A 22,396-nucleotide genomic window follows, 5' to 3' on the forward strand; every position below is an offset into this window, starting at 1 on the left:
TATGGAGGTCTTCCAGGGCCACTCTGGTCAAGTTGACCATAGAGTTGTTTTATTTTATTTCTGTGCTGCCTTTCCCCCCCAAAAAGGACCCAAGACTGCTCACAATATAAAAATACATGAAAACATAATCTAAAACAACTCCCCCAAATAAAGCCACGATTGCATGATACAGTGCGCCCGCATTATATGCGACTTTGAACATACGGGGCAGCGTGTCCCATTCACATGAATGGGGTGCACTCCTGTGGTATGCGCCCTGCACGCCGCCGCCATGGGCACGAGCTCCATTCATTTGAATGGGACTTGAGCATCCATGTATTTTCTCTTACGCGGGGGGGGGGGGCGCAACGGATCCCCCACATAAGAGAAGGGCGGGCTGTATTTTTTATTATTTATTTTGTTCTTATGTTGGAATTATGTTGGAGAACTTCCAAGTACCCGGAGAGGACATTTTGCTAGGCATGTGAAGGTCGCCCAGGATGACTCTTACTTTGTTTTAGATACAGTGCACCCATCCCAACCATGGGTTTGCCATCCGCAGATTTGAGCATTTATGGAATACAAGCTTCAATGACTGTAATAGCCATGCATGCACACTGTCATGGGAGAATGGCTCTGTGTGTGCGCGTATGCACCAGCATTGAAGACTTCAGAGTTCGCATACACGTGGGGGGGTCCAGAACAAAAAACCTCCTGATACAAACCCTACTGTATTTTTTTAAATTTGATTTGCTAATTAAAAGAAATAGAATGCCTCAAAGAGTAAAGTCTTTTTAAAAAAATCTCAATATTATAACACATGAGTCCATGTGGTATTACATCATAAAAAGCCTCTATACCTACAGATTGAATTGTATTCAAGATCTGGGCATATTATTGTTGCTTTCCTAGGAACTGGGAGGGCATTATACTAGCCTTAAAAATCAGCAGGAATTGAAAGATAGGACAGGGGGACATGAAGATCAAAAGGCCAAAAATTTGAGGAAAGAAAGAGTTGAATGTCTTAAAAAAAAAAAGACAACCAGTAACCAACAATTTGGATGAAGAAACAATCAGACCAAATTATTTATAGAAAGGGGTAAAGAAGAGAGAGGAGAGAAGAAGAGGTGAAAGTGTGAGAGAAGAGAGAGAAACAAACAGATGGAGAAGAAGGAAATAGAGAAGAAGTTAGCTGGGGAGAAGGGAAAAGAGGTATGGCATAGTAAATAAAGAGAACAAACTATTATTTAATTATTGTTTCACTTTAAGGCAAGCAAGGAGTAAAAAGTTTGGAAAAGGAGGGAATCTCAAATCATTCTTGAATTATTTTCTTGCTAGGACACAATTCATAAAGGGAGCACTGATCAAGAATTAGTGGAATATTCTCTTCTGAGTATAGCTTTATTATTTTATAAGCTTCTGTTACTCTAATTGATTCATTACTTATAAGCAATTATCAATGTATTGATTGTTTTATGAAAAACTAATTTGTGGTATATCTCTCTTACTGGATAACTTTGGTGTTTAATATGAGTAATGTCAGCATTGTTTCTTCTTTATAATCTGTTTGTCTTTTTCTCTGTCTATTCTTTTGGTAATTCTTTTCTGTTTTCTCCTTTGTTACGGTTCTTGGCATTTCTCCCAGTCCGATACCCATCTGCTGTCTTCTTTCTTCCCAGCATTTCTTCTCTTGCTCCTTATGGAACTGTCTTCAGTTGCTCCTAAAGCTGCATCAGTTCATGGCCTATTTCTTTCCCAATCTCTTCACCTTCTTGATCTTACTGAAACTTGGCTTCCTGCCCATGATACTGCGACCTCAGCTGTCCTCTCATTTGGGGGCCTTTCCTTTACTCACACAAGTCACCAAGAAGGTAGAGAGGGAGGGGGAGGAGGCGGCATTCTGATAGCTCATTTGTGTAAGTTTCAGCTTTTGTCTTTTCCACTAACACACTGTTTTTCTTCTTTTGAGGTCCATGCTGTTAGACCTTTTCTGTCTCTGCATCTGCAGATCGCAGATTTACTGTCCACCTGGCCCATTCTCAACTTTTGTATCTGACTTCAATTCCTGGCTGACTCTCTTCCTTTCAAATGATATCCCCATTCTTATTTTGACGGGCTTTAACATCCATGTGAATGATTTTAATGATCCTGCTGTTTTACGCTTCTGCTCTTTGCTGTCTTTGTTTGGATTCAAGCTCTGTTCCAATTCACCCACACACTCCTTTGGTCATTGTCTTGATCTAGTTCTCACTAAGAAGTGTGTATTATTTATGGTTTTGCAGCCAGTGAATATCTGTTGTCTTACTTTGTCTCTTTTGCACTTGCTAATAGTTTGGCTTCTCTTCACTGGCTACCCAATCCTTTTAGGATTTGGTACAAGCCTTTCCTCTTAACATTTAAAGCTTTACACAACCTAACACCCCCCCCCCCACACACACACACCCTTATCCATTGGCTCCTATTTCATCTTATCATCCTGTTTGCGATTTATGGTCTAGGAGCTGGAGGCTTCTTACCCAGCTGAGCATTTCCTCTTCCTTGGCTCAGGTTCGTCCTTTTTCAGTTGCTGCAATGTACTCCTGGAACTGCTTTCGAAAACATCTGTGGACTATCTCTTCTCTTGCTAGCTTTTAATCTGAATTAAAGACTTCTTGTTCTCTACAGCATTTGGAACTTAATTTTAATATTGTTGTATAACTTAGCCTTGATTATTTGTATTATGTTTTTACAGTTTTGTATTTTAATTGTATAATTTGCTTAATTAATGTATAGTTTTATACTTTATGATTTTTAAATTATACACCATTGGAAGGTTTTAATGTTGAATTGATGAAATCTGTAAATTGCCATGTAAATTTATGACACTATAAAACATGCCACAGCGTTCTTTCCTGGGCCCAGTGCTGTTCAACATCTTTATCAATGACTTGAATGAAAGAATAGAAGGCATGCTTATCAAATTTGCAGATGACACCAAATTAGGAGGAGTAGTTAATACCCCAGATGACAGGATCAAAATTCAAGAAGACCTGAATAGATTAGAAAGCTAACAAATAACAAAATGAATTTCAACACAGAAAAATGTAAGGTACTGCACTTAGAGCAGAAAAATGAAATGCATATATATAGGATGGCGGACACCAGGCTTAATGAGATGATGTGTGAAAGGGATCTAGGAGTTTTAGTAGACCACAAGTTGAACATGAGTCACCAGTGTGATGCGGATGTTAAAAAGGCCAATGTGGTTTTAGGCTGCATCAATAGAAGTATAGTGTCTAGATCAAGGGAAGTAATAGTGTCACTCTATTTTGCTTTGGTTAGGCCTCACCTGGAATACTGTGTCCTGTTCTAGGCACCACATTTCAAAAAGGTTGTTGACAAATTGTAGCATGTCCAGAGGAGGGTCACCAAAATGGTGAAGGGTCTGGAAACCATACCTTATGAGGAAAGACCTAGGGAGCTGGGTATGTTTAGCCTGGAGAAGAGATGGTTAAGAGGTGATATGATAGCCCTGTTTAAATATTTAAAGGGGTGTCACATTGAGGGTGGAGCAAGCTTGTTTTCTGCTGCTCCAGAGACTGGAACATGGAACAGTGGATTCAAAATAGAGGAAAAGAGATTTTATCTCAACACTAGGAGGAACTTCCTGACAGTAAGAGCTGTTTGACCATGGAACACAATCCCTCGTAGAGTGGTGGAGTCTCCTTTATTGGAGGTCTTTAAACAGAGGCTGGATGGCCATCTGTCAGGGATGCTTTGATTGTGATTTCTTGCATGGCAGGGTTGGACTCTATGATTCTGTGATTCCTAAATAATAATAATAATAATAATGGAAGAATGATGCAACCAGCAGTCTTCTTCAGATAGTAAAGTTTCTGGAACTATTTATCAAACAAATGGAATCCCCTGTCTCTGATAATATCTTTATGAGGATGGCGAACCAATTCACTTCCACCATTTCTATCCCAGTGCTTCCATCTCTATTCAGAGTTGCTCATAATTCATGGAATGCCCTATCTTCAATCCTGTCTACCACACGGTAAATCAAAAACCTCTACAAAATATCAGAACCTAATTGCCCATATTGTGCAAGCACTTCATGCCCAATAGCACTCCACACCCCTGGATGTGTAAGCGAAGAAGTCAGGCAGCATGACCCTATGCCTATGCAGCTCTTTCACTGCTCATAATGAATTACGAAGCCTGCATGGGAACAATTCCTTTAGGAAAGGGTGGCCCTCTTTTTCAACCAGATGCAAGAAAATAACAGGAAGATTGCCCTTCTCTTCCAAATAGAAGCACACATATTGGTAGCAAAACAGTAACATTGCCTGTCATGCCACCTATTGTGCTGCCAAAGCAGTGCCAGGCTCAGTAACCCTAAGGAGACAAACTATAGAGAACCTCCCGTTGGATAGTTTTTTTTTAGTTCAGCCACACATGACCCTTAAAATACAGTTCCCTGCTCTGTGCAGGGTCTCCAGGTAAAGCATCCCTAATAGGTAACTGTCCAGCCTCTTCTTGAAGACATCCAAAGGAGGAGACCCCACCACCTCTGTAGACAGTTGATTCCATTGCTGAACCACTGTTATTGTCAAGAAGCTCCTTCTAATGTCCTGTCAAGCCGTGCTTGCTAACCATATACACTGTATATGTCTTGTAATACTAGATAATGGGATGTGCTACACAATTGCTGATAACACAGTTGGTGGAAAGATTGTTTATCTTGCTTGAAGTTGGATAATAAGTAGATGTTGGGGGAATAAATACAAACTTGAGCTATCAAGAATATTACATATTATTATTATTAACCTTTAATTATAAAGCGCTGTAAATGTACACAGTGCTGTACATACAATCTTTTAGTTAGATGGTTCCCTGCCCTCAGGCTTAACAATTGAAGAAGACACGACACAAAAGGAGAAGGGAGTGGTGGTGGGGAATGGGATCAGATCCAGCAGTTCTTCTCCACCTCCGAGGCCTGGACCAAGGCAGATGGACTGGAGGAAGTGCTTGGCTTCTTAATTAATGGTTAAAAGGAGGCTTCCTGGGTCAGAGAGGGGCTAGCCTCTGGGAATGCTTCTCTAAACAATATAGTCTTTAACTCAGTTTTGAAACTGGGTAGAGAAGTGATGAGGTGTGCATGTGGGGGAAGAAGGTATGGAGAGGAAAGGAGGGGCAGCCCTGGGAAAAGGAATGTTTTGGTTCAAAGATGAATGGGATGTAAGTGCATGACAATGTTTTAATTACTATGTGCATTTAATATACTGTGTAACTGAAAATGCTGCAATTCTGACAATATTGGCCTGTTACAGACTGCCAAAATAAAGCTGCTTTGGGTCTCTTTGGAGGTATGCTATTTAAATTATGCATGCATCCTAAGAATCCGGAAGCTGCACCAAAGCTGCACTCCAGTGCTTAGGAATGGAGTGTGGCTTTGGCGCAACCTCTGGACTCTTAGGACCCATGCATCATTTAAATAGCATACCTCCAAAGAGACCCGAAGCAGCTTTATTTTGGCAGTCTGTAACAGGCCATTGTTAAGCTATAACCAACTCATTTTTCTGAATAAAGTTTTCTGACTTTCCGGAGACTTGTATTTCTGGAGTTAACCATTACGTTCAATTGAAATATACTGTCCTGTAACTTCAGACCCTTAAATCTTGTCCTCCCATCTGAGTAGCTGCCCAGCCTCATTGGTGACAACACTTGCTATATTGAAAGAGTGCATTCATACAATCATGGTAGCACATATGAAAGGGATCTAGGCATTTTAGTGGGCCACGGGCTGAATATGAGTCAGCAGTGTGATGTGGCAGGTGAGAAAACCAGTGCAATTCTAGTCTGCATCAATAGGATTATAGTGTCTAGACTGAAGGAAGTAATATTACCACTTTATTCTGCTTTGGTCAGACCTCACCTGGAATATGGTGTTGAGTTCTAGGCTCCTCAATTCAAGAAACATGTTGACAAGCTGGAGCATGTCCAGAGAAGGGCAATCAAAATAGTGATAGGTCTGGAAACCATACTGTCACCTCTAGCAGTACTTATCTTCTGCAGCTTAAAGGCTCAATATGTGAGCACACCCTCCACATCAGCACCCTAAAGCTGTTCAGTTTGCTGTACTGAAAGTGCTCAAGGTTTTTGAACTTCCACTGAGGGGCAAAGTTGAAGGATTATTATGGACAACGCTACTTCAAAGAAGCACTCCTGTAGCTGTTCACCTTCCTGGAGTAGTGGATGCCCTCAGCAAGATGTCTTCTGTGAGTCATGATTGGAGTCTACACCGAGGGACTGCCACACCCCTCATCTAGATGTGAGGAACACCCACCATAGACCTCTTTGCGACAAAGGAAAATGTGAAATGTCACAAGTTTTCTCCACTAACCTACTGTTGTGGAGCAGTCTAGGAGATGGGTTCCTCTTTTATTGGGGTGGGGGGAAGCACCTCTGCATGCCTTCCCACCATTCCATCTCATAAAAAGGTACTGTGGACAACATACGGTGCATCCTAGTCAGCCTTCACTGGCCCAGACAACTGTAGTTTGCCCCACTGCTGCCTCTCATACTACCAGTTCTTCAGACTACCATTGAGAAGGGATCTGCTAACTCAGTGAAGGAGTTGGATGCACTACCCTGACAGAGCCTCTGAAGTTGAAAGCATGGAACATATTCTCTGCAGGATACTTTAGAAACATCCATTAAACTGTGTACATGAGACTCGTACCAATACAAATGGAACATCTTTGGGACATTCCTTTCTAGCTTTGGGCTCTATCTTCACATTCCTTGAACATGTTTCTATAAATTGAATGGTGTATCGTCAATCAAGGTCTACTTGGCCATCTTTTCCCACAGTCTTAGGTCAATGGGTAAATCGTGTTTTCAACAAGCATTGATAAAAATGTTCTTGCAAGGATATAAGAACCTATGCCTACTAACTGGGCCCTGTTCCTGAACTCTGTGAGAAAGTCAGGGAGTAGTGTGTGCTCCATGCAGATCTTATTTATCTCCAGTTTGACAAACAAAGGGTTGTCTTCCAGTCCAGTATCATCTTTCTTCCAAAGGTGATGTCAGCCTTCCACCTCAACTAGGAAAGTGTTTTGCCCACCTTCATTCCTCAACCCTCTGAATCCACAGGAGAGGGCACTGTTTTTGTTTGACATTAGAAGGGTCTTAGTTGACAGGCCTAAATAGTTTTGAAAGGAATCTAGAAACACAGTTTCTTTTTGTGTATCAAACATTAGTCTTTAGGCCTAAATCCAGTTGCTTATCTTAATTGAGACAGACCCATTGAATCAGTGCAATTTTCATTAATGGTTGATTCAGTAGGTATACTCTGATTAGGACTAGTAAACGGATTTAGGTACTAGTTCTTCAAACTAATGACAGTGACATGAACATTATGTTTTACTGCTTCAATAAAGATAGTTTCTAGAAAGACACAGATCTTTCTGTGCATAAGTTAGAAATTTTAGCAAAACATTGGGTTTGGAGATTACAAAATATTTCTTTGTTAGTCTCCATGCCCAGTGACAGTTCCATAAAAAAACTTGCTTCTATAACCCTTCTAGTTTGGGCATTGATAAAGTGTATTGTAAGTCAGAGTTGATGGTACTTTGAGCTGAGGTTTCTTGCTGGCATGGTAAGAAGACTAATGGGATAAGCTGGAGAGGTATTGGCAAAGCTGTCCCTGCTTTTTTGGTCTTTTCTTGGCACACGTTATTACTGGAATTGTCTGGATGTTTTAGATCACTTTAAATATACAATCCAAGATTGCCAAGAGGATTGCCAGGAGCTATGCCAGTTGTGAACAGCTTCAAACCTTCATAAATCTATTTGAGCGGCTTCTGCTGAGGTCCATGGAATTTTTATTCCTCTCTCACTTAGCCTACTTTAAGATCTTGGCTCCCTAATCAGGTAGTAGTTTTATCTTGTTCAGTGAAAGGTCCATATGGTATGAGAGAGAAAGGCAGAATCTCTTTAATTAGGGAACATAGCCACCTGTTCAGACATTAATGAATGGGATGAGCATTAGATTTCATGTAGCTGCTTTAAAATTGTAACTTTGGATTAATAAAAAATAATGAAACCTCAGTTGGGCACAGAGAGTAGCTACAGAAATAATCAATGATTCAATGGCTAATTTTAGAACTTGCTAGCTGATTCCTACTGATCAGACCAGAAATTGATTGATCACATGGGGTGTACAAAAAGGCATGCTGAGCTGGGGCCATATGCCATCAGGCTTTGGGTGGTTTATTGCAGAATTTGAAGCTTATTCAAAGCTGAAAACAGATGCTTTTGCCTCACTCCCCCTTTTTCCTGTCCACAGCAATCCAGGTGCTTATTTGTGTCCTCCCCTGCTGTTGTTCCTGTTGTAACTTGATGCATGAGATTTGCTCCATTCTAAATGTGTCTCCTGTTATAAATCCTAGGCTTTCTAACTAGAAAAAAACCTAGGTTTCAAACAGAATTCAGTTAATATTTTATACTTAGTTATGCTTATATTCAGCATTTCCTTCCACTACAGAAATGTCTGACTAAACTTGGCAGTGAAGTATGTGAGCATGGGAGGATACCATACATTTTTTGGAAGCAAACCAATGTAATTGAGATTCCATTGTCTAGCTTCTGGTTTTGGTTTACTTAAACAGAAAATAAAATGTGCTGGTAATCTGTGAAGTACTGTTTAGGTGTCACTTTCAGGGCAATTGTGAAATAATTGTTCAGGTGAGCAATAAGATGAATGTCTGTATAATAGCAGAAGTGTGTGTTCTAAATAGGCAGGGGGGAAAAGGTAGATAAGAATTTGCTAGATTGGGATTAGTTCCCCACCACATCATCATCCTTTATTCCAGACTAAAGTATAGATGGAATCTTGATACTTGACTAGCAAAGCTATGACTAGAACAAAATTTGATTTAACTGATAATGTTAATACTTTCCTCTTTCCATATATCTCTCCCCAGATCACTGTGTTCATTACTATGATCTTCGGAACACTAAGCAACCAATTATGGTCTTCAAAGGACATCGCAAAGCTGTTTCATATGCAAAATTTGTTAGTGGAGAGGAAATAGTCTCTGCGTAAGTATTTGTGTTTGTGCAAAGTTTCTGTACTTACTGTTTCTGCCAGAGAATTCCAAAGACTTGTTTTGTGCATGTGTTGTAGATACATGTGCATACCATTTATTTGTATGAACTGTTCTGGTGCTCAACATATGACCATGCTTTTATTAGAACAGAAATAGAACACAATTTCTCATCTCCCTTGGATTCATACCTTCTCATTAGCATGAAGGAGTCCACGAAAATGTCGATCTAATTAACATTTGCTTTCATATATACAAAATTCTGTTCAGCAGACTATAAGGAAGAAATAGTAAAAAGTGTACAAACAGTTCTGTGAATGCTTGTATTTAGTGGTATAGCTAATGTTGGACAGGGTGGCACAGTGCCCTTGAGCTGTCAGCCACTGGGAGCCTGCCTGTCCTGCCCCCAGGTTCCTGTACTACCATCCCTGCACAGGCTGATTCACAAAGTGATTGTCCACTTCTGCTGCTTCCTCCAGCTTGGGCATCCTGTGTCTATTGCAGATTTGTCCCACTGGGCACTTCTCCTTACACCTATGTGCCACAGTGAGCAGTGCAAGGGTAGGTGGAAAACAGTGGCATTTTAAGGGGAGAGAATAAGACAGCACATGAGTTAGAGGAAAACAGGAAAAAATAAATGTGGAGGTGCAGGTATTTATGGGGAAGCTGGAAAGAAAGACAACCAGAATAAAAAAAGTGGAGAAAACAGCAGAGAGAGAGAGAGAGAAACGGAGCAAGCAAGGAGAAAGAGGAACAGCAAGCTAATGGGGAATTCCTGTCATCTCTCGCCTCTAGGCACTAAACTATGCTCCAGCTTCCCTTCATATTTCTTTTTAGTCATCTGTGCAGATAATCGCAGAAGGACAAGCCTTGTCATGTATTCCAAATCAGAGTTAGCATCAGTCCTCATCCCTGACCACAAGCAGGGATTTTGGATGGTCACACTCCATCTAGAGACCAAAATGTTCTTTTTCTCGTGTAACCTTGTTTCTGGGCTTGGAAAGTGGGTTATGAGAGATGTGCTGCTTCTATTATTTGAGCTGAGAAGCTGGGGACTTGCAAGCAATTGGATACAGGCTTAGTGAGGGGGCATACAATTCTCTGAATTGGGTGATTCTCTTGACGTGTCAGCCCTGCTCACTAATTTCTTGGAATGTTTGTTTGATTGATTATTTGCTTGTTCAAATACTCATACTGTGCATTTTTCACTTCTCTAAATTCTAATAACATTTATATTAAGAAATGTAAATTCCTATGGATCAATATAATTTATACTGAATGATATAATGCCATCAGGTAGAAACAGTGGACCTCCTTCAAAGGCAGGATCGTCTTAAGAGAATACAGTCCTTTAAATACAGGTTTTTGTTGTTGTTGTTAGCTGCCATCAAGTCAAGTTTAACTTGATGGTGACCCGTGAATGATAGACCTCCAAGTCACCCAATCATCAACAGCCCTTCTCAGGTCTTGCAGACTTAGGTCCATGGCTTCTTTGATTGAGTCTATCCATCTGGAATGTGATCTTCCTCTTTTCTGACTGCCTCCTATGGTACCAAGCATTATTGTCTTTTTGGTGAATCATGTCTTCTTGTGATATGTCCAAATGACAAAAGTCTCAGTTTAGTTATCTTGGGTTCTAAGGAGAATTCAGGCTTGATTTGCTTTAGAAGTCATTTATTTGTCTTTTTTGAAGTCCAGGGTATCTGTAGAAATCTTCTACATCACCATATTTCACATGTTGAGGATCTTGTCTAGTTCCCTCATAGATGCACTTCCAAGTCCTAGTCTTCTGATTTCTTGACTGCAATCTGATTAATGACTGATCTAGGAATTTGTAGGTTCATCTTAAAATGGTTCTTCCTTGAATTAATCTGTCATCTTTTCATCTCTTTTATATAGTTCTTCCATTTCCATTGTCTTTTTATTCGTACTCTGTCACGTAATGTGTTTCCCTGCTGTTTGTAGAGCATCCACACTCTTAAGTTTAAAATTCCATTTGATTTCTCAAATCTTGTGGAAGAATTCTCTTGTTCTTTCTTTTTTTGTCCTTGTCTTCTATTTCTCTGCATTGATTCTTATAGTATTTTTCTTTGCCCCTTAACACAAGTCATTGAACAGGGTTCTGACTATTTCTAGCATATTTTGTTTTCACTTCTGTCTATCCTTAAATGCTTGAAGAATTTCATTTGTCACTCACTGAATAGAATAAATCTTTATTACAATCATAGATCAACATAAGGGAGTGAAGTACATTCAATTATAAACACGAGAATAAAATATACATTTGTTTAAAACATAAAATGGATATAGAAAAATATTTTTAAAATATTTAAAATATTATTTAAATAATAAAAAATAAAGGTAGTATGTAGAACATCCTAACCATTCATTTACATCGTTTACAGAACAATATTCATTAGGTGTGGTCTGTGGCATTGGTCATCATCCAACAAATTTTAAGTGCTACTGTACAGAACCTAGCAACATTGTATGTTGTATAATGAATAGTGTCTGAAAGCAACAGGAGAAGTATAGCAATAGTACATTTCTATACTGCTTATCAGTGCACTTAAGCACTCCCTAAGCAGTTTACAATGTGTAAGCAAATTGCCTCCAACAGGTTGGGTACTCATTTTAGCAACCTATGGAAAGATGCAAGGCTGAGTCGATCTTGGAGCTCTGCCTGGGATTGAACTCACAACCTTCTGGCTGTGAGAGGCTACAATACCAGCGTTTAACCACTGCACCACTAGGGCTCCCTAAAGTATAAAATTGCTCTCTAAGTCCTAGATATTTATACAGTGTGGGGGAAGTTAGACTAGTCCTAGTCTCTGTAATACAAACATTGGAGTAACACATGGCCTATTGTGTTTCTATATAACCAGTCTTACAGGGGCATTGTCTCTCCAAGTAAGGGATCTTGCTGTATCAGCCTTCAAGGACAGCCGAGGGGAAAGTATGGTATTATGCTAGAGTAAAGGCCCTCAGATGTTAAGGGACTTCCAGATTAGTTAAATATGCCATAAGGGAGGTGAAGTACCTGTTAGAGTCATTAACAATAAAAGTTGAAGACCAGACTAAATCTAATTGATGCTCTTTATCTACTACACATTTTTTTGATGGCTGCTTTGGCTTGATCATATCCCATATTGAGCAGAAAGACTGAAGAGAATCCCAGTGATTAGATTTTATTATCATACCCTGTTTCCAAGTAGATTGGAAATCACTGCTCAAAGTTAGAGGGGCAAGGCCAATGGGAATAAAAGATATTCTAAAGCAAGGGTGGTCTAAGCTGTGGTTTTCCAGATAGTCTAGATATAAGCCAGTGATTCCCAAAGTGGGTGGTAAGCCCCATCCTAGGGGGAGGTGGAAAGATCCTGCTGTGGGCCTGGCCGGTCATATTCTTAAGACCAAAAGCAGTGCACCTTGCTTCTCGCTCTAAACAGGGAGATTGGCTGTAGACTTCATGCCACCCCCAGAGAGACTTCTCTAAATGCACAAGCCCATCAGAGGTGGTCTTGCCACCTCAGATGACCAATTTAGATCCTCTTTCAAAAGGGGATAGGTTATACTTTGGCCAATTTGCCAGCAACTGGCTCAATACTTGAAGGTCTTGATACCAGAGGAGCAACAGGTGGAATACGTCAGGGTGAGAGGAGGAATGTATAGTGATTTTATTGTGATATGAATTTTCCCAATCTTGCTTTACGAGTGACTGGCAAAGTTCAGTGGGACTTAACTTCCACTTACAGGTACATAGTGTGGTGTAGTGGTTTGAGTGTTGGACTAGGATTCTGAAGATCAGTATTCGAATCCCCGTTTGTTTGTGACAACCCATTAGATGACCTTGGGCAGGTCACATTTTCTCAGCCTAAGAGTATGGCAATGACAACCCCCCTCTGAAGAAACATGCCAAGAAAACACCATGATAGATTCACCTTAGGGTTGCCATAAGTTGGAAAAACGACTTGAAGGCACACAACAAATACATAAGTGTGTAGCCAGAGTTGGCAGGGATGGGATAAATGAAGGCAGGAAACTAGATTAGCAGCCTGAATGGTGCAATAAGACGTTTTAGAAATGGTGATTGGGATCTGACATTTGGGCTTCAATTCTGATAGCAAAATGTCTTGGTTGAGCACTGGTTTTATATAAAAGTGTACTTTGTTTCCAATGAAAGCAGTGAGACATAATTTATTCCTCACTTTTCATATTGATTTTTTAAAACCTGAATTTTAACGTTTAATTGACTTAATAATAGGCAAATAAAATTATCAAAATCAAAGAATCAACTTTCATAACAGTGTGAAAATATGGTGTTCCACATGCCCTTATTTGATTAATTGATAATCTAAGATAAACTTCTTCAGTGATTGCAACATACCATAGTCTTTTTTCAGGGGGTACACAGTTCTTTATAGTAGGCATTTGCATAGTTACTCACTGGTTAACTTTGGTGAGTAAATCTTGCCTCCAGAAGTCTGAGGAAAATTGGTTCTTTCAAGCCATGCAGTAGGTCCTTCCCACTTCCAGGGGTTTGGCTTCTCCAACTCTGTAGATGGGAAAACCACAGGAGTCCAAACGCCTATTAGTCAGTGGGCAGTGACGGGCAGGTGTCATTACTAGCAGGCCCACAGCCATGTGCCACCTTTCAATATATTATGGGAAGACATGGCTCACTAGAAAAGACAATAATGCTTGGCAAGGTAGAAAGCAGTATGAAGAGGAAGACTGCCTTACAGATGGATAGATTCAATCTAAGAACCCATAGTCCTGAGTCTGTAAGGCCTGAGCAGGGCTGTTGATGATAGGGTGATTTGGAAGCCTCTCAATCATGGGTCACCATCAAGTCAACTTGATGGCAGTTAACAGCAACAATATTTCTTTACAATGTCACAAGTAATCCTATTTATAACATCCTATTGATGCAGAAATTTTACGAGCATTTTTACAATGAAGTCTAGAATATAGTCACATGGTTAGAAGAGACCTGACTAACAGAACACTCTTACCTGCCTTTCATCTAAGGAAACACTTCACAATAATATCCATCCATAGCTTTACTGAGCGTGACACACTAGAAAAGACAATAATGCTAGGAAAGTTAGAAAGCAATAGAAAGAGAAAGACCACCTTTTTGTTAGGTATGATAAATAGAGAATTGGAAAAGAAGTATGGTAAAATCTTATTTTATATGCTAACTATCGCAATAATTTTATACACAAAACAATTAGAAGAAACCAGAAATACCAGAGATAGATGACTGGAACCTTAATTTATTGGACATGATTGAAATGGATAAGTTGACACAAAAATTAAGAAACAAATCCTTAGAAAATAATCAGCTGTAGCTACATACATAAAAGAGCAATGGGGATAATTTGAAGATATAGATATAAAGATAAGATATATTTAGAAAAGTTAGAAAAATACATTATAGAGGAATAATATTAGTTTATTATAATATATATGAGAAATATTAATAAAGAAGGAATTAGTAATTAGTTAATTCAGCTGTAAAGTCACAAATCAAAGTTAAATTTAGGTAAAATAACTACTTAGTAGTCAAGAGGAAAAGGTTAAGTAAGTAAAGTAAAGATAATATATAATAAAATCTCGGACTGCTTCAGTGACCAAGGATGGCATCTCTCCTCTGAATGATTGTCTGAGGTCAGTAATGGATTGTTGAGGGAAAATAGACTTAAATTGAATCCAAATAAAACGGAAGTACTCGCTATAGGCAATCCTAATCCGGGAATAGTGATAAACTCTCCAGTACTGGACGGGGTCACACTTCCCCTAAAGGACTGTGTTCATAGCTTGGGGGGTGCTCCTCGACTCGTCGCTTCACCTGTCGTCCCAGGTTGACGCAACAGCCAGGAGTGCCTGTTATCAGCTTCGGCTGATACGCCAGTTACGCCCCTTCCTGGAACGGGAAAACCTTGAACGGTTGTACATTCGCTGGTAACCTCTCATCTCGATTTCTGCAATGCGCTCTACATGGGGCAATCCTTATGCCACGTTTGGAAGCTGCAACTGGTCCAAAACACGGCAGCCAGATTGGTAACTAGGAATTCCAAGTTTGATTCTATCACACCTATCTTAAAATCCCTATACTGGCTGCCTATTAGCTTCCGGGCACAGTATAAGGTGTTGGTTATTACCTATAAAGCCCTACATGGCTTGGGTCCAGTTTACCTGAGGAAACGCCTTCTCCCATATAATCCTTCCTGCACTCTCAGATCCTCAGGGAAGAACCTACTACAGTCACAGAGAACTAGACTAGTAACTACCTCCCAGAGGACATTTGCTTCTGCCGCTCCAAAAATCTGGAACGATCTGCCAACTAACATCTTTCGAGGCCTTTAAGAAGGCAATAAAAACAGATCTCTTCCGGCGGGCCTTCCCAAATTGATCCCCTAATTTCACTCTCCACTTGCCTATATTGTTTCTCTTCGGACCAATTTGAATACTTTTGATATTATTGTTTTTCTCTTTTTATATGCTGTTACCCGCCTTGATCCAACACAGGGAAAGGCAGGTTATAAATAAATACTATAATAATAATAATAATAATTATTATTATTATTATTATTATTATTATAAAAAGGCACTTAGAATCGATGAATAATAGGAGTAAGAAGTCTAAGGGAATTAGGATATAGTTAGTATTAAAGACTTAGAATATTTATGTTTTATAAGATTAAGATTGTATAAGATAGTATAAGATTTAAAAGATGTATACTGTATAAGATTTAGAATTTATGTATGTTAATGAATGCAGATATATTTATTAAATTCAATAAAAACTATTAAAAAAAGAAAGAGAATGATCACACAGCAGATGGATAGACTCAATCAAGGAGGTCGCAGGTCTGAGTCTACAGGACTTGAGCAGAGCAGTGGAGATTAGGAGGTCTTGGAGATGTCTCTTCCACATGGTCACCATGAGTCAGGGCCAAATCAAGGGCAGTTAACAACAACAAAAAGCTAGTTTGCTTTCCACCATAGCTATTTCTGATGATTCAAAGTATACTGTAGTGCATTAAAATAAATTTCTTGGTCTAGTTTTGGCCATACCGGTACCTTTTAAACTAGGGGCAAGCAATTGTGCTGAATGTGTGACCAATTTTGTTTCCTTCAGGGGCTTCATGGCATATCCAAAATGACAAGAAAACAAAACCAACAGTAATCAGACATTCTTTTTAGTATGAAAAAATGGAATTTTTGTAGGTTAAACAGGGCAGGGAAGTGCTGCAATCTATTTAAAAGCTGAATTACTACTTCTGCAATTCACTCCTTTTGGACCAAAAACAAAAGGGGTGGTTCATGGGGCTTGAAGTAATAAGGGCCATAAAACCTGGCTTTTTGCAATCCCACTTTGAAATAATCGTGATCCTTTAGAGTCAGTGTGATCCAATTAATCATTTAATGGCCTGAGATCTAGAAGGACTTGGACTCCAACCATAAGCAAGTTGCTGTTCTTTCATTTATAAAATAGACGTTTGGGGAAGCACATGACCATATAATGATTAATGTTCTGCCATTTTTACTCTTTTCTTGTTTTGGTGCAGTGGTGCTAAATGCACCTGTTGATACATCTGGATATGCTTATCTGTGAGAATCTAAAAATATTCTTCAGAGAGGGACAGTGCATGCTTTTAAAGAACTCTGACAGATGTATGCTAGGGAGCCAAAATTTTGGGGAAATTAGGAGGTGGCTTTGTTGAATGCAACAACCCTGCTTTGTTCCACAGTATAATGAAGAGATCATGTTGGAGATCTGCTTTCTGACTCACTCAAGCTAAACACTGATGCCTGTCAATGTAATGATTTCTTGCCATGACAGAACTCTGTACATACCTTGAAAGGTCTTCCTGGTGCTTTGACACACAATGGTAACTTATAAATTACCCAGAGGTTTGTATCTGTCTTTTTTCAGGTCAACAGACAGTCAACTAAAGCTGTGGAATGTAGGGAAGCCACACTGTTTGCGTTCCTTTAAGGGTCACATCAATGAGAAGAATTTTGTAGGTTTGGCATCTAATGGAGACTATATCGCCTGTGGTAAGTGACATAGCTGTCCAACAGAGGGATCTATAATCTGTTGGTTTCAAACCTGTGTCAGTGTCCAGCTCATGGCTTTGCAGCAAAATTGCTAATACAGTTGGCTCTCCACATTAATGGTTTGACTTATGTAGATTTAATAATTCACAGATTTGACTCTGTGGCCAGCTTTCATCAGAAGTTGCACTGTCCAAACTTTGGCCCTCCAGGTGTTTTGGACTTCAGCTCCCAGAAGCCTCAGCCACCTTGGCCAGTGGTCTGGGATGCTGGGAGCTGAAGTCCAAAACACCTGAAGGGCCAGAGTTTGGACATCACTGACCTAGAGATTCCTTTAGAAGTGTTCTCTCAGGCAAAACAAATAGTGGTGTGTGTGTGTGTGTGTGTGTGTGTGTGTTTTCCACTTTCATGGGGGACCTGCATTCCTAACACCAGCAAATGTGGAGGGTTCACTGCAGTACAGCACCTGACTTGCACCCCGTTAAAAAACAGAAGCTTTATTATGGCACTAATGATCACGGGCCACCTAAGAATGTTGGCTTATCAAGACTGCCTGGGGTATGGAATAATAAAGTAATGCACATGGAATTAAATATCCAATGGATTTAGCTGCTTGAGATTATTTCCCCCCTATTTAATGTGTTTCTAATGAATGCCTGTCACCTGTTTTCAAGAAATATGGGGGTTCCACATTCACAAATGCATTATTCAATGAAAATGTACTGATTTTTTTAAAAAAATGAAGAAAATAATATGAAACATCCAATACACCTATCCAAGTATAGATAATTTTATCTTTATATTCTTCATGTTAATTCAAAAGGAGATTAATTTTAATTCTAAAACTTTTGAGAATATGGTAACTACCCCTTACATTTTTCTAAAATATTTGAAAACTGTTGGCATTACTACTTTCTTCTGGAAGATAGTCCAGATATTTCAGACTAACCTCATAGTTTATCTCTTTCAGGTCTTTTAGTACCTCTGTATCTTTTTAAGTTGGTGGGCATTCTTCTTGAACTCTGTTGTCTAGAGCAGAGTACAGAATATTCCATAAGAACCCATGCCATTACATAATATGGTGGTGATACTATGACTTGGATTTTTATACTTGGCTTTTTGCAGTTTAAAACTGTATTGTCCTTGAGAGCCATTGCCCTTTTATACTTCCTTAATAATTCACAATACTTCCTGAATAATGCATTTCTAGAAGTGTGGATTATAATGAGTTGTAGGTGTGCTATACAGCCATAATCTTACTCATTCCTGTCTTTTAGTTCTTTGCTTTAGCAGTTATTTTTTGATAGAATATGTGGGGTTGCACTGGGGGCTATTTGAAACAAATATTTAGGAGTCTCTGCATATTGTCACCCTGCCTCTATATTTTTATTTTTGATTATAGGAAGTGAAAATAACTCCCTCTACCTGTACTACAAAGGCCTCTCAAAGACACTACTAACCTTCAAATTTGACACTGTCAAAAGCGTCTTGGATAAGGACCGTAAGGAGGATGACACAAATGAATTTGTCAGTGCTGTGTGCTGGAGGGCACTGCCAGATGGGGTAAACATTTTTGCTGAATTCTGTCCCAGTTGTGTATATTAGAAAGATAGTTTTCCTAATATAGCTTTTTAAGGCCATTTGGGTCAGCTTTAGTTCAATGATGAACAGGTACTTGAAGTGTCTCACAGTATGGAAAATCTCCTTTCAGTTCTGGTAGCAACAAAAGTATGGATAACTTAAGCCGCACAAGGGTGACATCTGTGTAGAATACTCAAGGAACATGTCTGTGGAGGAACCAAAATGCTTAATTACACTATGGCGCGTTATAAACGGCTATAAGGGACGTCCTAGGTTTAAAAAGGGGCGTCACTTCTTGACGCCCCTAAGCCTAATACGTCCTGAGGACATACAAGATGGCAGCACCCCATCTACATGGGGGCTGCCATGATGGCATCACGAATGCGCCGCCTCGTCACCATCGTGCCACGCGAGGGCGCTTAATGCGCCCTTTCGTCCATGCAGGAAGGAGCTCCGAAACGGAGCTCCTTCCTGGTTTTGTGTCGCTGGGCGCAACCTTTAGATGGCTGCGCCCAGCGACGCAAGGGAGAAAGGGGCCATGCAGCCCCTTTCTCCTCCTCCCCACCGCCGCGGGGTGTCCTTGGGGCTTGAAGCCCCAAGGACACCCCTTTCCAGGCTGCGGGGAAGGGGCCTTTTGCCGCTTCCCCGCAGCCTGGAAAGCGGCGGATCGGGGCCTCAGCGGCTGCCGCTCTAGCCACTGAGGCCCCGATCTGGCGAGGAAAGGGGCGGGTGCAGGCCGCCGCTTTTCGGCGGTCTGTAACCCGCCTATGTAAACATTACTCAACTGATGTGTGATGAGAGCCTACCTTTCACTGAAGTGGTAAACCTGTCTCGGACAGCATGTGGAAGTTCTTGACTATATTCATATGTGGTAGACTAGCAGATAAGGCTGAAGGTTCTAGCCAGTCTTCCTTCTGACTTTCTGGTTTTCTTCATGAAAGGAACAGTATTTGGGTTGTGAGGATTGTGTGGTGGAGCATTCCATTATGTGATCTGTCCTTCAGTTTGAACTCACACATTGCAGAAACATGTGGACTACCTCTAAAAATCCAGCCTCTTAGGGAGTAATAACTTATACTGAACTATAAATCAACCTCATGTATATGTCGAGGGCAAATTTCGGGGCCAAAATTGGGGATTTTGATGTGACCTGTGGGTAAGTTGAAGGTAAAACATAATGGCAGCCACACAACCATTAGGGAGTATGTGGGCTCAAAGTGGTGGATTCAGAGTGGTTCACAATGTAAAGGAAGGATACAAATAAAATACAGGGGTTGGAATGAATTGGGAGGGGGGATAAGTAAAAGAAACTCACCAGAGGCAAGCTGATTATGCACAGTTCCCCAAGCAGAGTCCTCCCCTCAAAGCCCTCCTTAGCAGGCTCCACATGCACGCCCTGTGCCCATTGCTTCTGTGGACCTCCAAAAGTTACCCAGAGCACACCGCCGTCACTTCTTCCTCTTCTTGGCAGGGCTTCCCTTTGAGAGTTTGGGGGTGGCTGCTTCACCTCTGAGGTTGTTTTAATCCCAGACTGGAGGCGATGATGGGCATCAGGATCCAGTTTAAAACAGCTCCTTCTTCCTCTTCACTTTGACGGTGCCCTCCACTATCCTCCCCACCTTGGCTGTCTCCTGAGACCCAGCCAAGGTGGAGAGTAGGGTCAGGAAGCCAGCGCTGACTCCTCTCCACCCAGAAAACAGGGGGTGTTGTTGTTGTTGCTGTTGCGTGCCTTCAAGTCATTTCCAACTTATGGTGACCCTAAGGCGAATTTATCATAGAATTAAGATTGCATGATCTGTCCAAAGTCACACAGTAGGTTTCCATGGCCAAGCAGGGATTCAAACCCTGATCTCCAGAGTCACAGTCCTAACACTCAATCCATTATGCCACACTGGACATAATAATACTTGCTTGTTTATTTGTTCCTCCCAATAGATGTGATGCACATCATAATTAAAAGTATATAACTTATACTTAAAAACATGCCACCATAAAACAGCAACATAACGCAATGCATATAGGGTCTGATACCAGTCCCTGGTGCAGATTTCATCCTCAAAATCCACATGAACAAATCAATGCTTCTGTTTATCTATATCCTATAGATAATGCTTCCTAGACTGATGTGAAGGACAAGCAATTTCTTTTTGTAAGGTGCTAGGGACTGGTTCCATGTTTATGACCAATAGCTACAACCTTTTCTTTCTTTCCTGGAAACTTGTCAATGGACCAGCAGCTAGGGGTTTGGAAATGGGCACCTGTCCATGAACCACCAGATTGTGTAGCACTATCTTAGATAAACTATCTCCTTTCTCCTCAGTGTGCATGCTTGCAAGGAAGATAGGGACAGAAGTTTTGTTCAAGTTCAATTCCTCATAATACCTTAACTGCCTCACTGCTGGTGGTACACATACCCAGCAGAAAGCAGCATTTCTCCCTAACAAAAGCTGTACACAAGGAAGATGAAAGCTCTACAGTGCCTAGAGATGATGATGATGATGATGATGATGATGATGATGATGATGATGATATGTTTTATTTATATTTCCCGCTTCTCCCAGATGACCTACCTTCCTTTAAGCTAACATTGCTGAAAATACTTTAATTTCTTCATGCTTTTTTTCAGAACATGCCAGGGTTGAATGTTACATTCTTCCCACTTTCCTAGCTTCCTAACAGATAGTTTATGTTCTTTCAACCTCTTCAGAAAAACAAACACATTCTAAGTTGCTGTTTTTCTTTTCTACATGTTATACTAGCAACACTTTGTGATTTGCTCAGCAACATGTGTTGTCAGTAAGCCATAGCATATTTATATTTGTAATGCTTCAAATTGCAACCAAGCCAAAGATTATCCTGAAATGTTCTCTTGAAAATGCATTTCACTTGTCATCTCAAAATCCTGCTCACAAATAGTGGCTTGCAAACAGGGTCTCAATTCAGGCAAATATGATTTGGAGGATTGGAAAACTGATAGGTTCACATACTGCTCCTCTCCCCATGTTTGGCTTTCTTTGCTTTTCATTTTAATGAAAACTACACAATCTAAGATCACTCTTTCTTGAATGTTAAGATGGGAAAAATTAAAAGGGAATTTTTCAGTTATGGGTGTGGCACCCTTCCTTTATTATTCCTCTATTTGTTGCCATGAATACCTCAATTTACATAAAACAAGTATAAAAAGAATCTATGATACTTACTTGATGCCAGGTGAAAAGCTGTTTACATGTTAGGTACCGTATTTTCCAGCGTATAAGACAACTGGGTCTATAAGGCGACCCCCAACTTTTCCAGTTAAAATATAGAGTTTGGGATATACTCGCCGTATAAGACTACCCCTCTTCCAACACACACCAAATAAAAATTTAGAAAACATCAGATTTGATTTCAATATGGTAATTTTAATTCAAATGCTTATGACATGCAGGTACTTAGCAAGAAAACTTGTTGTGTACAAAGCCTGCTTGGATTGGTCAGCTCTCCCTGCCTGCCCAGCCCTCCCTGTCTCCAAGACTATCAGAGCAGTATTGCAAACAAGGCTCTTTTTTTCATACCTCGGGCGTCCCGGACGCCTGCAGCTTGCTCCGCCCTTCAGTTACATATGCGACGACTGCAGATTCTCCAATCTGGCTTGGAAGTTTCAGCACCTGCCCTATAAGATGACACCCGGCGTATAA

General features: G+C 40.3%; 1 protein-coding gene across 2 annotated transcripts in view; it reads left to right on the top strand.

The window, feature by feature from the left end:
* COP1 (COP1 E3 ubiquitin ligase) overlaps nt 1-22,396 on the top strand; it is a 144,458-nt gene that overhangs the window by 97,165 nt on the left and 24,897 nt on the right. For both annotated transcript variants that reach the window (XM_089515966.1, XM_089515967.1), the window contains exons 16-18: nt 8,952-9,069; nt 17,017-17,141; nt 18,541-18,701. In XM_089515966.1, coding sequence (XP_089372092.1) covers nt 8,952-9,069; nt 17,017-17,141; nt 18,541-18,701 — 404 coding nt within the window. The remainder of the gene's footprint in view (nt 1-8,951; nt 9,070-17,016; nt 17,142-18,540; nt 18,702-22,396) is intronic.

This window comes from Sceloporus occidentalis, unplaced genomic scaffold (assembly GCF_023333645.1).
Source record: "Sceloporus occidentalis isolate IW3139 unplaced genomic scaffold, rSceOcc1.0.p SCAF_3, whole genome shotgun sequence".
Classification (NCBI taxonomy): Eukaryota; Metazoa; Chordata; class Lepidosauria; order Squamata; family Phrynosomatidae; genus Sceloporus; species Sceloporus occidentalis.